The sequence below is a fragment of the Oreochromis niloticus genome, linkage group LG6 (assembly GCF_001858045.2).
Source record: "Oreochromis niloticus isolate F11D_XX linkage group LG6, O_niloticus_UMD_NMBU, whole genome shotgun sequence".
Taxonomy (NCBI): Eukaryota; Metazoa; Chordata; class Actinopteri; order Cichliformes; family Cichlidae; genus Oreochromis; species Oreochromis niloticus.
Window position 1 is genome coordinate 33858266 of NC_031971.2, and position 16663 is coordinate 33874928.

At 38.5% G+C, this 16663-nt stretch overlaps 1 protein-coding gene across 1 annotated transcript; it reads right to left on the bottom strand.

The window, feature by feature from the left end:
- Positions 1-1381: 1381 nt before the first annotated feature.
- On the bottom strand, positions 1382-10503 carry notum2 (notum pectinacetylesterase 2). Its single transcript, XM_005458551.4, has 12 exons — positions 10062-10503; positions 9643-9970; positions 9476-9528; positions 8825-8920; positions 8649-8709; positions 7056-7168; positions 6827-6929; positions 6270-6458; positions 6071-6171; positions 4015-4162; positions 3338-3385; positions 1382-2870 (listed from the first exon to the last, which is right to left on the bottom strand). Exons 2-12 carry the CDS (start codon positions 9966-9968, stop codon positions 2567-2569), a joined length of 1542 nt encoding a protein of 513 aa, XP_005458608.1. The 5' UTR covers positions 9969-9970; positions 10062-10503; the 3' UTR covers positions 1382-2566.
- Positions 10504-16663: the final 6160 nt, after the last annotated feature.

The window sequence follows — 16663 nt, forward strand, 5'->3', positions numbered from 1 at the left end:
AGGAAGTACGAAGTTCCTGCAGTGCATTATGGGAAAAAGGTCGAGACTTTTTCAAGCCGAGATGGCCCACAGCGCCAAAGCCCAAACTCCTCCAACAATGCCCACATACCGAAAAATTCACGTTTATTTTGTCCCTGAAAACTGCACCCGTTTTATAAGAAGCCGCGGAGAGTAGTCTGACATTTACAAGTAACTAATATTTTATTTTGTTCGGCAGGTTTAGAAAAATCGTCTTATTTTGTATAGCTGTGGGCTTAAATGGACCACTTTCTTCGACCTCAAACGAAGATTAAATTAAATAAAAATAAATAATTTTGCTGTCAAGTGTCCCTAAGCGCTTTGTATAAATATGAAATTTAAAGCAGTGTCCCCAAGTGATGATGAGTGTCCTGCATTAATATCCAGGAGCTTAACTATGAGTGCTTTTAAAAGTGAAAATATATGAATTTGAAAATATACATGTATGTACACTAGATTATTATTATTTCCAGTCCTAAACCTGGCTAAGGGCATCCAGCATATAATAAAACATGCATCCATCTGATCTGGCCACCCTTTAGGAAATACGAGAGGAGCCAAAATTATATTTTTGTTTGTTTGTTTGTTTGTTTGTTTTGGCCAGGGAAAACATTGAAGTTCAGAATAGATATTGTAACCCAAATTGAAAACTTTGTAAAGGCAATTAACTCTCAATGTCATGTCTCAGTGAATATGTCTGGTCATGGTTGTATGTTGACAAATTTGTGAATATTCACACAAACTAAAAAAGATGCCATTTCCTGTTCTTGTGTTTACTTAGTAAGATTTGTTGACCCCGTTGCAAATAAAATTTCAAATTTCAAGGAACACTTTTTTTGGTCATTAAATAAGACTCTGATTTTTTGTTTTTTAAATATTCTCAGAAATGAGGACTCAGAGATCATCTTAGCCTGGAATTTGAAGGACAGTACAGTCAGTGAGTATAGAAAAGGGGCCTGTCTGAGCTCAGATCTGATGGAGGGGTCTTCATGTTAAAAGGGAGTTTTTTCTTCCCACTTTTGCCAAAGCACTTGCTCACAGGGGGTCATCTGATTGTTGGGGGTTTCTCTGTATTATTGTAGGTTCTTTACCTTACAATAAATCCTTACAATTTAAAGCTACAAATAAAACTGAACTGAATTGAACTGAACTGAATTAAACACCATTATTTATGTAATTATTTCATGTTGTTTCTGCTGTTCTCACATTTGCTAACAGTCTCTATGGGCTTGGTGCTCCTTATAGAAGGAAACTGTGAAATATACTTTCACAAGTTGTTTAATCTTCTCATTGTGTATTCTGACTCAGACCCTGTGAAGAGTATAATAAAACAGATTACAAAGTGCAAACTCTCAGATCCACATCATATTTTTTATTCCACATTTTGACACGTGCAACACCCTTATTGCAGTACCTAAATGAAATTAAAACATACAGCTACAGCACTGTCTGTAAATGCAAAAATAGCACAACATTATGAAAAATCATGCTTTAACAACAATGAAGGACTGCAATATTAAGCCCTATGCAATACTAGTTGCATTATGTCTGTGTATGTAACTAGACATAGATTGTCACAACTGTGCAGTGAGTAACTGCAGCATTTTTCTTTATATTAATAATTTCACATGTCAAAAACTTTTGTTTTTTCCTTGAATAAACTCACAAATTATTGTGGTAGGTCACTGATCACCTTTCTCTGCCCTACACAGAAATATTACAAAAATGAGTCACATTTCTATTTTGCATGCATAGAAAGTATGTATAGATACTATGTAATATATGTATATATATATATATATATAAATATATGTATGTCAGCATAGCATCAAAATCTAAACACTCGAACTAAGTCGCCAAAAATCGGTAGTGTCTTTGGAACTAAGTGCACCAAAAATTATTGAGTAAAAGTGAATGAAACTTTTTGATATGTTTTCTCCAAAACAGTTGAACACTTAGCTGATTTGTGTATTATTATGTAGTAATCTGATTACTAGAAATTTGACAGATTCTGTATCTTTCAATAATGCATATTGGAAATCAGTGAATAACTAAAAAAGACTGTAGATAAAGAGTATAAAGCAAGTTTAACTGCTAAAAGCTGCATGAACACAAAAGCATTTCTATCTTGTTTGAGCAAAATGTTTGTGTTTCCGTCAGCTTTCAGCTACTTTCTATTCATTACCATTATAACTCTACTACCATGCTCTGATGTTACATGTTCCTGTGGAGTGATCAGGCTGAAAGTGTGTTGTAGGAGGTTATGCACAGCCATCTGCTAAACACTAAGCTTGTCGATCAGTACAGCTGCAACACCTCTTTCCACTGGTGTCCAGTAGAGGGCCCACTAAACCATTCAAACCCAGATGCAGTGACATACCCTCCAGCCAAGTCTCAAAGTGAACAGTCATGTGGAGCATAATGGAATGCTGAGTAGCACAAGACATAGTAACCAGATTTCTACAGCATTTCTATGGTTACGTTAAATTTTCAACACATTTGTTTTCATCTATTTATTTAACTTTTCATGTACCCTAAATTTTCACACTTAGCCACCATTCCTGACCATGCTGACAAGAGAATCTGCATCTCCCTGGGGATCCAGGCCCAGCCTCTGGAGGTCCAGACCCATGGCTACCAGCATCTGGAGCAAGGTAAGCTCCTGCTGGGTGGTCTTATCCACCAAAGCTGGGCAGGTGGGGTTACACTGTGGCCACTGACAGGTATCCAAGAGGTGAAAAGGACATCCTTTAGCCGGGGTCCTGTTGTTACGTATTGCTTCCAGACTCCTGTCCCAGCATTGAAGGGCACGTGGCAGAGACGTGCCTCTAACTTGAAAATTTGTCCAATTACTTTAGGAACAACAAGACGGAGAAGTTATGAATTAGAAATAAAGAAAGAAAAATGGGAAGGTTGTCAGAGTTAGTAATTAAGGACCAGGAAAGGGCAAATGACAGGAGACTGTTTTACTTTAAGGTTTGCAACTGCAAGTGTTGCAACATACAAAGCTACAAAAGACCTTGAACTTTCGGCTCCTGACTTTGATTACACCCCCTTCAGCATAACTAAGTACACTTATATAAGACTGCAATGACCCATCAATGTCCATGTGAACAACTAAATAATCTCTATGTTAAAGTGGTACTGGGACGCTAGAGAAAGTGTGAAGTGGCATTTGGTGACAATGTGGTTTGATGAACAAGCAAAACAAAAACAGCAGCATGAGCTCACTGGGTAGAGGTGACTACTGGGGAGAAAAAACAAGGGTGCCAGGTGTAAAAGTATGTTAACACCACAGAACTTGAATATCAATTCTTACCTTTTGGTAATTAGTGTGTGGGAGAGGCAGGATGGAGCAAATACAGCCCTAAAAGACACGCAAAGAGAGAGCATTTGTTTCTGGGAGATGTTAAAATCCATCTTGATTTATTTTTCAACTAGCTACAATAAGATTTGAATCTAGTCACTGCGTGATGACGATTTTTCACAGGAATGCATAGACGGCACAGAGAACTTCGAGGAACTGTTGGATGTTAACATAGAATTTGATTTTCTGCTGTTTTAAATGGCTGGCAGTTCACTCAACAGTTACAGGCTTTGACATGTAAATGCTACTTCTGTGAAATGTACAAATGGATAGTGGATAGCAGCTCACCACCCTGCTCTGCAACCTCTAAGTACATTTTGTTAAAGTCACCAATTCCATTTTAAAATCTTCTCTTATAATTATAAATTGTAGCTTGAATAGATTTCCTAATCTATTAAAATGAATGGTTGTATTTGCCACTATCAATGGTCAAGAATATAAAAAGAAAACACTAAAAAGCAGTTCCACTTTGTCCCAAGGGCTTCATTTCAATTTCAGGTCCATTTGAACGAAGATGTTACGGCTTGTAATGGCTGGAAATCAATGAGTGCTAAACATACAGTTTTTATGTTCTGTTAATGTTAGTAATGATTTGGACATCAATATATGGGAAGTTCTACGGAACTTACGTAACATCTCTCAGGGAGTTTTTGAGCTCCAAGCCCAGGTTCTGGATGTACTGCCACTGCTCCTCAGACATGCTCTGTCCCCCTATATAGATGTTTTCCACCCTCAGCTGTTCCTCATCAAACAGCCACTGTACAATAAACACAGGGGCTATAGGGAAAATAACATTTAGTTGATCAAATCGGTAAATTCAATCAAGTCTATTAGTCACTTCCTGCCAGTTATTAAGCTGTATCTACATACATACACACATACACACACACACACACACACACACACACATATATATATATATGTACTCCTAGAGCTGGGCGATAAAACGATAACGATATGTATTGCGAAATAATTTTTTCTCGATAGAAAAATTAAACTATTGCGATAGGCCTCATCTCTCTTGTCCTCTTAAAAAAAAAAAAAGAAAAGAAAAAAAAGAACAGCCAATCCAAATTAAGTAGCGCAGAGCCAAACCAATCACAGCCGCAGCGTCACGTCACGTGACTTGTTACGTACAGCACAAGCGCCAAGGCACACATGTGTATTTGTTTTTGCAGCCTAGTTTGCCGACTAGAGAAAAATCAACCGAGAGCGTGAGCGAAGGTTACCGAAGAAAAAAACAGATGATGGTTCCAATGCCGGAGAGCTTGTCGAACGGAAGGGCCACAGAAGTTCCGTAGTGTGAAGGTATTTCGGCTATTTCAAGTCTGACAAAAAACAGAGTAGCGCGCACTGTAAATTGTGCCGAAAGCAAGTCTGGAAATACAATAAAGCGGTGCATGCTCAATCTCTGACTGAAAGCGCTAATTCGTCATTCGGCTTTTGTCAGACTAAAGTAACTGTTAAAACTGTTTGAAAAGCTAAGCTATACAACAAGGAGAGATTGAGAATTTCCTTTTAGTTCTCAGTTTATTTGATATTGACAAAAGTTAGTCAATTTTGTCTGTTCTTCTGTAAAACAACCTAAGATTTATTTTTAGAATTAATATTTTGTTTCTAAGTGGAATTGACAATTTAGTGGTCTGTTTTGTTTGTTCTATTTTGAAAGTTAAACGCTTTAGCGGCTGCCTTTTGTGTAGTTTGCAATATTTGCCTTTATTTATCTGAAACTGAAGTCTCATGTTCCTTAAGTACATCTGCCCTGTTGAACTTATTATGGGAAATAAATATTTTAATTAAAACAAGATGCTAATTATTTCACATTTTACTTGTGAGCAACGGCACATTTAAATCTTACAAATATAGTTATTTGGCTTATATCGTGATATATATCGTTATCGCCTGAAATGAAAAAAACATATCGTGATATGAAAAAATCTTATATCGCCCAGCTCTATGTACTCCCCTGGATGAGTAAGGGTCAAACAAAGTTAGGAACTACCTGAAGAGCTACATAGGTTCTTGTGGGTTTACGTTCACCACCATGTTCATGATCTTTTTTTTTCTGTGTGTACAATTTCATAAGATCTGCAGTTTTTTGTGCTGGCCTCAGTTGGTGATTAAATTTGTTATTTAGACCAGTCTCTAAAAAGTTTTTATATTCAACAGCCAAAATGAAAACTCCACCAGTTAAACATACTGTTACTAGCCACACTGGCCCCCTTTTCAATGATTACAGTGAAAACAACTCAGGATGTCATGATCTAAAAGTTTATGCACCAGCATGGCAGTTAGAGTTTCAAGATTTACATAGAAAATTTCTGTTCTTTAATTTCAGACCCTGATTTTGAGATTTTGACTAAATATGTGCTTTTATATGCTTTGCTGATTTAGCAACTTTAAAATTCCATATATGTGACAATAAAGATCTTTAAAGTTTGCAACGAGGGCTGTAACATTCAGAAGGCTTCTATAAAATAGCTGCTGTCCAGTTCAATCCAGTCCAGATGAACACTGGTTTATCATGTCTTCAGCGTGGGAGTCAGTCTGCTCACTTTCAGAGTGAATGAAATTCACAGTTCTAATATTTCGGTGCTCATTATTTCTGAACTGCTCAAGTCAGTTATATGGTGTGCATTTAAATTGAAAACATCATCATGAACAAAGACACCAGTCAACACTCACAGGTCAAAGTAGAGTATAGTCTATGACCAAAGAAGCACTTCCACTCCTCCCCTCTTTTAAAGAGCTGCCGACATCTGTCAGGAACAACCCCGTTCCACAGCCTGAGATAATAATGCACAGTTAATCAATAAAATTCACGAATGATATGATTTTCAAATCCTACATCGGGCATAGGAAGAGATCTAAATATTGTCTTCACCTGAGTCCAATCTTGATAGCATCCTCAGGTGAGCAGGAAACTGTCTCAGGGCAGTTTGGTGATCTTTGCTGCTTGCTCTCCAGAAACCAGCCCGAGTCCACGAGGCCTCGGACCTGAGCTTCTGCACCAAGCTGCTGGAGCTGACTGGCCACCCTCTCAATGTTGAGCAAAACACCTGTTCCACCAGCGCTGCAGGGGAGCCAAGAAAATTAATAAATAGTTTGGCTTTGAGGGTGACATTTTTGTTTAGGATATCAAACTGACAGTGCATGCCAGCTCATAGCGGGGAAGTAAACATTTAGCAGGTTTCACATTCAGTTGATCCTGTTTTAGGGCCCGGGGACGTCTCAAGAACCATCCTGCTAACCTGGGAGGAATGTTCACCATTACAGGGCAAGGCCCTTTAATAAACATTATGTCACTGATCACAGTTGACTGTAAACATCTTCATTGTTGACAAGAGGACGCACCCAAAATAGGACTTTAATGGTTGATATGGAGACGATCCAGATGGTACAGAGACTCTTGTCCATCAGAGCACAATAAAACAAACTCACCTGCTACCAGACAGCATGACAACCTTGGCCTGCTTGATTCCTTTAGGGATGAGATCTTTGATGACCTCACGGATGATTAGGGATCCCATGAAGTTATATTCAGCTGATAATAAAGACAAGTATGAAGTGACTTTTATTCTCTAATTAACTGAACATTTAGAGAATACATGTTTTCTTATATCCAAAGGAGCAACAGTTACCTTATTGTAAAAGATTTGAGGAAACTTACTTGCATTTGTATTCCTATCTCTGACTTTGTCCCTGCCTTGTCGCGGCCTGGAAGGGGGTGTTGGTGGAGGCCCAGTGCCGCTCCACACGTCACTGGAACAGTAAGGGATGAATCTGCCATAAAGAAGACAATCACATTTGTTAGACTAAAGCTGGAGGCCCTGAAGTTGGTTTCTTCCCTCCCCCATAAAGATCACCTCAGGCTGGAGCTGACAACTTCTGTCATATATCAGAAAGTGGCAAATCTCTATTTTGATCACACAGCCTGCGTGTTACTGAATTTCAGAAATGAAACTCTATCATTAAAGATTAAAATTGCTTGCATGGATGAAAGCAGAAAGTTAAAAATATCACCCAAAACACTAGACGCCTATGCAGCCCTAAGATGCAGCCTGTTCACCACGCAGTATATATCCTGCTGTGCCACCAGACTTTTCAGACGTTTCTTTCCTCAGGCTGTGCGATCACTAAAGTCATCTTCGACATTTCAAAATAAAAAACAATCTTCAAAAGAAAGAAAGGAAGAAAGGAAAAAGAAAACAAAATAAAGTATTTATTCGTCATTAATCGGTGATACAGTTTTGTTGTTGTGCTGCATAATTAAGTTATCTTGTCTGACATAAAAAGGGTCACTGACAGTGTTGCACGCACAAAGAATTGTGTTTTCAATCCTTTTTATCTTATTTAAGGTCAAGCATATTTCCAGCTGCATTAAGAAGATATGTTTGCTGAATCCCTGATTATGCAACCTTTTTGCTGTTGTTGTTTTTCAATACAGTCATTTTAAGAACTGTAACATTAGACAATTTGTCCAATGTTTCACACACAAAAAAAATCACCTAAAACAGCTTTAGGAAGCGACCTTACAGCTAAAAACAGGTTTTATTTATAGCATTTTTCAGATTAGTGCACAGAGAAAAATGCACATTTATGTGTTAATTTAAGTTAATTTAATTTAATATAATTTCTTTCAGTTTTGGCACGGATGTTTATGGATATTTGTGAATATTTATGGAGCATATTTTTTCTTAATGTAAGTAATGAACTGGAGAAGTTTTATGACATCCAATAAAAATATCTACAACTTTACTCCTTTAAAGAATAAGTAAAGAATCCATAGAAAATACACATACTCAGTAGCACTTACACGTAGAAAACCTTATAGTTCTAGTCCAATTTTTTAATTTTGAAGGTTTTTACAAAGACATTCTTCATAAATGTTACCAATCATATCTTGATTTACTGAATATTCTTTCCTAAAAAAATATTTTTCTGTCAAGAGGGTTTTAGTATATACAAAGTGATAAAAGATCTTGATGTAAAAACATTTCATTCTGATGTACACTATTTAGTAAGATAACACTTCATTTACATATTCTAACATCAAAGTTCAGAAAATGTACAATACAAAAAAATAATAGTCTTCATATTTGTAAGTTGAATGTTTTATCCTACCCCCCTGCAGTGTCTCCCATTATGTACAAACATTAATTAATACAACAACTATGGGAACAAAGAAAAAAGTTGTTTTTATATGTCATATGACACCTTCAGTAACCGCAAAAATACAAAGTGCATCTATGCAGGTACTTACACAATATTTGCATTATGCCAGTGTGGGTTTTCCTCAGCTTGAGAAGATAATATTCCACTTCCTGTAAATCCAACAATCACTCATTAAACAGATGTCCACTTGCCTCACTAGTCACAGAAAGCAACTCTGTGGAAACGTGTATGAAAGGCATTCTGAAACACTGTCGGCTGACTAACCTCTTTTGGTTTCAGGCCACCCCGATGAGCTCATTAGTCGGGGGATATTTTGGTACCTGTAATCACAGGTCTCTCTGCTGTAGCAGCACCAGCCACCTAAATATAATAGACACTAATATTAGACATTCACATCCAAGATAGGGACACCCTTGTTATCCCATCACACAGGCCTGTGAGGAATGGTGAAAGCAATGGTTGCACCTGTAGGCTGGTACACTAACATGACCATAGTATGCATTAACTGTATTATTATAGAGGCTTTACCTTACATTATAAAGCACCTTGAGGCAACTGTTGTTGCGATTTGGTGCTATATAAATAAAATTAAAATAATAATAATAATTCACAGTTGAGCAAAAGACTAGAATGATCTCTTTAATTTACAAACTGTCAGCATGCAGATTGCTCATTTTTGCTGATTTGTCACTCAGTAACATGCAGGAAAATTATTTGTGTTCGATATCAGAGTACAAGTAAATTTGGAAGACACTCCATCGGTGTTAACCTCATTTTAAGTCTGTGACACACAGCAACCAGAAAAGTTGACAGGACAAGATGACATCCACATTAAAATTCCAATGGGCGGGTGCCACGCTAAAACAATCTGACCTTAGGGGACTAAATTAACCATATGGGGTTTTAAATACTCACCTTCCAGAAATAACAACCATCGGCGGCTTCCTCTGAATTCCTTTAGGTAAAACCTGTAGAACAAATGAATGAGAATGAGGAGAAAGGGAAGATAAACCATCTTTGTAAAATCACTGACTCAATCAGCAAACAGACATTAAAGAGCAAAAACAACCAGAACTTCTCACCCAGCTGCTGTCCCATCATTACATGTAACTTGTGTGTTTGTGAGGTAGTGCAGCCTCATATCATCTGTCTGTTGTCCAGCTCCACGAGTCCCTGCACCACCTTCCTGTCTTGATTCGGCTGAGCCTCCGGTGTTTCTGGAGGTGCTTCCAGTTCTTCCAGTGCTTCCTGAAGTGACATCAGCTGCAGAGGCAGACTGGCCAGCATCACCTTGTTGGCTCCCACTAGACTTCTTTGTGGACTTTCCAGTAGCTTTAGCATTACGGTTGTTCTGACACCACAGTCCCCCAAGCAAAAGCAAGAAAACAAATGGACCCAGTATCTTCATATCTGAGGCAACATAAAAAATTAGGGACATGCAGATTAATTCATCCAAAACATGAGAAATATTCAAAAACTTTCCAACTTGCAAAGACTTTACCTTTCGAAGAAGAATCGGTTTTGAAGATTGCTGCAATGAACCCCTCACCCCAAGGGTCAGGCTGATAACTGGTTCTGCTGGAGAGAGAGACTGGTGAGACATTCAGTGCGCTGTGACAAGGTGCGAGAGGAGGGTCCCAGTCACGAGTAAGTGATGAAGTCTTGACCAGGTTTTGATGAAGGCTGCAAATCAGCGACGACCTTTATAGTGCCACCATATGGATCAGATTTCCTCCCATTTTCTCTTGCAGCTCCTCTCAGGCCCTGAGATCATCTGCTGACGACACACCGCAAGGGGAGGTACTGGATGGTTAGTGGTGAGGAGAAAAGATAACACACGCATCTCTTCAACATATTTCAATTCTTTGCACACACCCACCTTCAAGCACTTTCCCAGCTGACCGTACTTCATGCTCAAGCTCTTTTTACCCCTAACCTTCTTCTCCCCCCTCCATCCACTACTGATTGCCATTTTTTTTCTTATTTAAACATCTACATGGTCAGCATGACCGCACAGTCACTTTGCACGGAATGTGACCCAGAGGTCATTCGAGCGCCCACCTCAAACATTTTCTGACATGGGAATCAGTCGTACCGTAAGGTTCCCGCATGGTCAACAGTCTCAAAGCACAGGTGGAGGACACTCTTCTTGGTTGTAGCACCATACGCGTTATGCACTGCCTCATTCTTTTAAGTACGTTCAGTTTTACAAGAAAAACAGAAATTTAACAATTCATTTACTGGGATAAAGTCATTACATAACTAATATAAAGTATAGGAGTGTGGTTTAGTCCTTTTCAAAGGCACATTAACAGAAAACCATATTATAATTAAAAAATAATAGCTTCTGTTCCTTTACCTTAATTAATAAAAAAGTGTTATTAAAGAACTTAAGATAAAAGGTCAGGCCTTTGTGGCACACAAATTATTCTTTGTACCTGTACTTGTTTTATTTTTAAAAAATGGGGGGGGAAGTTGAAATCTCTACAAATAGAGGGATTAAGGCCTTCTACTTATCAAAATCCCCATTAAGGTCATTCTTTGGAGCTTATTATGTCATTAGACAATCTGACTATTTAAGCATATTGTTTTTATTAACTCAAATGCAGGAAGATTTGTAAAGTCCTTGCACAATTTTCAGTTCAGTTTAACTTTCAAGCACTTCTTTATGCAGATGATACCACTTAACACTTAACAGCTCAACCGTAAGACCTAACTTTAACTATTCTGCCATATTTCTGTGATCTACAGACGCTGGTTACAATTAAAGGAGGACTGCTGAAGCAGTTTTATATACTCTAACCCCCTTTTGGTTCTTGTCTTGGGCTAATCACTCAAGCTAAAAAAGTTCAGCGATTTCTATCCTGCAGAATTAAAGGTTTTGTGCAGTGATGGTAACTTTACCCACAGCTTTGCAGACTTCTGTTTGTCAGGTTAAGTTAGTTTGCCTTTGGTGATGAAAGCGACAGAGTATTTGAAACTGATCTGTAGCTGTCGCCCCTGGGATGGCTGTAGGGTGACGTACCACCGATCACTAAGGATCACGAGCCCCAGAGCTCTAAAATTCTCATCAATGAAATGCACACCATCCCAGAGTGTCAATCAAAGCAAATAATGATCGCTTGGAAGGCCAGTGGCTACACAAAGCAGTGCAGGGCTGTATAGGGTAGTCTGGGCTGAAAAGACTGCAGGGTGCACATTTCAGAATGATAAAGCAAAGAAGAGAAAAATAAATACATTATGCCAAAGGCAAATTGACATCTCTATTGGAAAACTGTACAAACAGAAACTTAGAATCAATGTAAACGTATCAACTAGATGCTTTTGGAATGATTTAAATCTTAAAGGTGCATCCTTTCTATCAACATTTCTATCAGGATACAGCCAAATGTCTGAATGCATTCTGGGTGTACAGAAGAAAAATCAGGTAATATAATATGTTGTCTGCAATAATCACCCAACCATTTAAAGACTTACAAACAAGGCAGACAGTTTTTCTTGGGTTTGTCTTATTGCTTTGGCATGAAAAATGGTATTTTTGTCTCATTTTCAAGCACCTCGTGCTATTTTATCTACTTTCAACTATGGCCAGAAACAAAACAAAGCTACTCAAAAATATGTCTGAGATCGTATGTGCCTACACGCAATAAAAATGTAGCCTAAGGCCTATACCGAATTTGATCTACCGAGCTGAACAATTCTTCATTCCTTCAGTTGTCTTGAAGCATGCACACCACCATCTGTCTTCCCAGAAATCAATGCAACAATCTGTTTAACAGATACCTCAAATAGCTGAAAAACGAAAGAAGTTGCTGTAAATCTATCACCATTTCGCGAGAATGTCACGAACAGAGAGATGGCATTGCTGCTATTTTGTTATTCTTCATATGGGATTGGACAGAATGATACGTTTTTTAGTACAGGCCTCAGATCAGCGGATCAAAGTGAATTTGTGCTCTAGATCTTGACTGATTCAACTCCCAGAGCTTGTCAGTCTTGTCCCTTTGTAGCTTCTGCAGCAGACACTACCAGACCACCACAATCACACACTATTAGTGAGACCAGACATGCTTCTGGAGCCTATCACATGTGTATTTTTCCTTTGAAAGACAAACATTGTAGATAACACATAAGGGGCTTGTGTGACATGCTGAACTTCACCCTGACCGGGACAACAACTTGACCCCTTGTGCAGCATAGAAGGCATTCTTTCTCCCCTTGTGTTGTTATGTTTCACAGCGAGCCTCCAAGGTCAGGATACCTCAGGCTTCGGGTGGTCCGGGCACTTTGTCTGCTGTGCATGTGTGTCATCACCAACCACAAGAGCTGAGGGCTCAGCCATGAGCGAGAATATTTGACGGCTGATAGCTTCAAAGAACAACGATCCAGGGACGGCTGTCATGATCTAAATTCCATTGCTTACACTAAAGCACAGAAAGGTTGCGACCCATGCGTAACAAGTATAAAATCCAGCCCTCCAACTTTTACAGTAAACCTTTTTCTTTAGAATAATTAGAACTCTCATGGGCTGCATCGATAAACCAACAAAACTTTAAATAACCTTATGATCCAAACCTAATCGTAGCTTGAAGCCTCCCTTTCATGTTGCATGTAATCTGAAAATCTGCAAGAGCATCACTTTGAATCTGTGTTGTCACCAGCAGTGGAGGGCATAGCTGGACATCGAGGGCCGTGATTAATAGGTGATAAGAGTGGCATCTTTACAAGCGACATGAAAACGAGCCTCAGGCAAGAGATATGAGACTTGGCCAGAGCACTACTGCCAGAGCTCTCCGTTCAATCAGTGAGGATGACAGAAAGAGCCTTAGCGGGATCGGTGTAAAGCGCTGAGCCACTGCAGGAGGCTAGCAGGTGGGGTGGGAAAAACTATTCCTTAAACCAGGTGTTAAGAGGCCTTGCATGGTAACCTTCTGCAAGCTGCTTATGCATCACAGTAAATTGAGGAGGGGTCAGCAGCAGCAATACAAGGTGTTGAATTCTGGGGGATGGGGGTGTAATGTAACATACAGAAAAGGATAAATGACTACTGAATAAGTCTTGTTTGCTTTGACACACTGCAGCTCATTCTGCTGATCCCTTCACAGCCAACTCTGTTCTGTGTGCACTTTATTCCGATTTCAGACACAACTTCATCCAAGTATGTTCCTTGAATTCCACAAGGAAAATTTTGATGTGCAAAGGGCAAACAGAGATCAGAACACTAAAAGCCTCACAGCATGAAAGCATGTGCAGATTTGTATTACTGAAGTTCATACTGATGTTGCACAACTTGCACACATTCTGTTTTCCCCCAAACAATTTAAATCAGTGGAGGTACAATTTGGAAACGACACTGGAAGAGAGGAACCTTTTTTATTATTTTTATGGACTTTTACACTTTCTATATATTCTTTTAGATATGCATTAATTGCTGAAGATGTTTTAAATATTATATACAAAGTAAATACTAAAATAAAGCGACGTGCTGCTAAGTTCATACCCAAGCAGCAATTCCAGGGCTGAAAAATTAAGTCAATATAGACATCACAAAAAGAATAGACAGTTAACAGTTCCTAGAATGACCACTTAAGGTTAGCTGCAAGAGCAAACCGTCCCCATCACCCCCTCGTAAAATTCAAAAACTGTATATGAAAGTCCGATGTAGACTCTAGGTCTAAAACCCAAAAGTTTAACCTGTTCTTTTCTAAAAGCCCGCAAAAGCAGACCCTTCTGGTTCAATTCAGACTGTGGCGATGGCTGTGAGAAAATGATCATTTTGTAATTATGATTTCTGATTTTAGTCAAAAAGGACAATAAAGAAGGTCATGCTTTATGGTTTGTCTTTTGTAAGGTAGCGATTAACCAGACCTTATGCATTCACACTTTTGTTCATCACATTCTGTTTCACTAATACCAAGACTATGAGAGCCAAAAGTGGATCTACTGGTGGTGGAGTGATTAGCATGTTGACTGACAGAAAGAAGGTTCTGGGTTTGAACTCTTACCTCGACCTTTCTTTAAGCCTTTCAGTGCAAAGATATGTATGCATGTTAATTGGTGATTGTCTGTTCTTGGCAATAAATTGCAAATTGCTGTATGAATTTACACTTTATATATAACTTGTAATCTACAGCCCTTTGAATGGTCAGTAACACTAATAAAGTATCATAGAAATGTGAGTATCCATAACATATAGATACAGTCTATAGTTACACATATTTACAGACTTTTTTAAGCTATGTTCTCCTTTTATAAAACCAGGTTTTATAACTCCTGGATTTGAAAACTATAAAGGCTAAAATTGCGCATTATCAAGGTTGTAGCCTCTCTGAGTGACAGGTGGTTGCAGGTTAAACCCGATTAGCCTGGTTGTCTGTTACCACCACAGCTGATTTGAAACAGGTTTGGTTTGGTGACTTTTGGCGGATTTTTAATGCAAATACTTTGGTTTTAGCACTAATTAGCAGCTGTGAATGCACCTTTCTAAATAAGATAGCTAGCATTAGCTGTTCACTTAGCACCGCTCTCTCATCCAAATATGGTCACCTCTGGTGACAGGGAAGACATGACGAAAAAGCTCTAATGCAAATTTCAATTATTGAAAATGGATTTTCACAAATCAGTGGCTGAAGTCACAGTGGCTACGCCCATTTATATTTATATACAATTGTTTATAGCTTTAATTACTGACTTTACACTATGCAGTTCAATGGCTTTGCTCGTGTCTTACCTAAGTGGGGCACTGGTTCTGATAGATGGATGGTTGTGTTGGTGCGGGACAGGGAGGGTGTCAAGCTGCGCTACAGTCAATAGCTTTAAGCATCTTTGGAGCTCATGACATAGTGGAGCAGCAGCGTGGCCTTGGAGTCATGCTGGATGAGCCACCATGCCTGTCAGTATATTGATTGATACCAGTGGAGGGGTCACGCCATGCTCAACTCCGGCACTCAACAATAAGTCCTTCACATAAGTCCTACAACTTTATCAACAAACTATCACACTACCCCACGTGTAGGTCCCATCTGAAAAGAAGATGGGACCTAGATGTCCATTTTGATGTCCATTTTCCATTGATTCAAATACATTTTCGTTAAATAAAAATAGTTCTACCTTTATTAAAGGAATCATATATTTTATACCACAATGAAAAGAGATCATTCGGTGCATCCCTAATTAAAATTCCCAAAGAATTCATCTACTATAGATTCTCTGTGGATACTAAAGAGAAAAGGAGACATGTAAAAATGGTCTAAAGGTATGTGCCCCAGAAATCAGTTTTCCAGCTGAGGATTTCGGCTTTATTTGCAAAGATCATGATGAAACAGTTAAATCACAAAAGCAGCATAGTATTATGTTCATACTGATACTACAGCCATGCATATACGCACAAAATATTCTGCCAATTCATAAATCATATGCACTTAGCAAGATTGCTGGAAATGCTATAGGGATGTCAAAACAATCCATTTCATTTTTGTTGAAGGGTCTCTTACATTTTACATGAAACATTGCTTGATAGCGAGTTTTCATACTTACTGTCTGATTCAGTGGATTTGACAGAACAAAAGATTTGTTGCACTCACAGACACAAATAGATCTATACTCCAGATTTAACTTCACCTAAACGTTCTTTGATGTTGCAGTTCTATATATTGAAAATCATTCTGAAATTGCTAAAATGAAATGTTTCTAATATATGTGGTTGAATATGGATAACAGTTTTTCATAATGAATTAGAAATTTTTAGGTTTTGCACAGTTTAACCTTCCTAGAAGACTGACCTTGATGTATTTTTCTCTCACCAAAGCCGTTGGTGGTTGGCACTGCACAACAGGCCATAAATCAGAAATTCCAGCTCCCAGTGATGTCAGTCCTTTGCATCTTGTGTTGTCACTTCACAGTGTGAAGATGTGAACACGTGGTCACTCTTTCACGCCACACACCCCTCAGTAACCCAAAAGATTTCCAATATGTTTAGGCATTTCAATGCATTTGTACATACACATATGCACAGAGCACACTCATTTACATGTCGTTAAAAGGGTGGAAAAAAATGAATGTGTTACAGCTCAAACTAAAATTGACATAAGTTAGTCCCTCAAT

Bases quoted from the DNA above. Each gene is read 5' to 3' on its own strand.
- notum2 (XM_005458551.4), bottom strand. From the start codon at position 9,968: ATGAAGATACTGGGTCCATTTGTTTTCTTGCTTTTGCTTGGGGGACTG. The intron at 8,921-9,475 runs GTGAGTATTTAA...TATTATATTTAG, and splicing joins ATGGTTGTTATTTCTGGAAG to GTGGCTGGTGCTGCTACAGC. The intron at 3,386-4,014 runs GTAAGTTCCGTA...CGTGTCTTTTAG, and splicing joins AACTCCCTGAGAGATGTTAC to GGCTGTATTTGCTCCATCCT.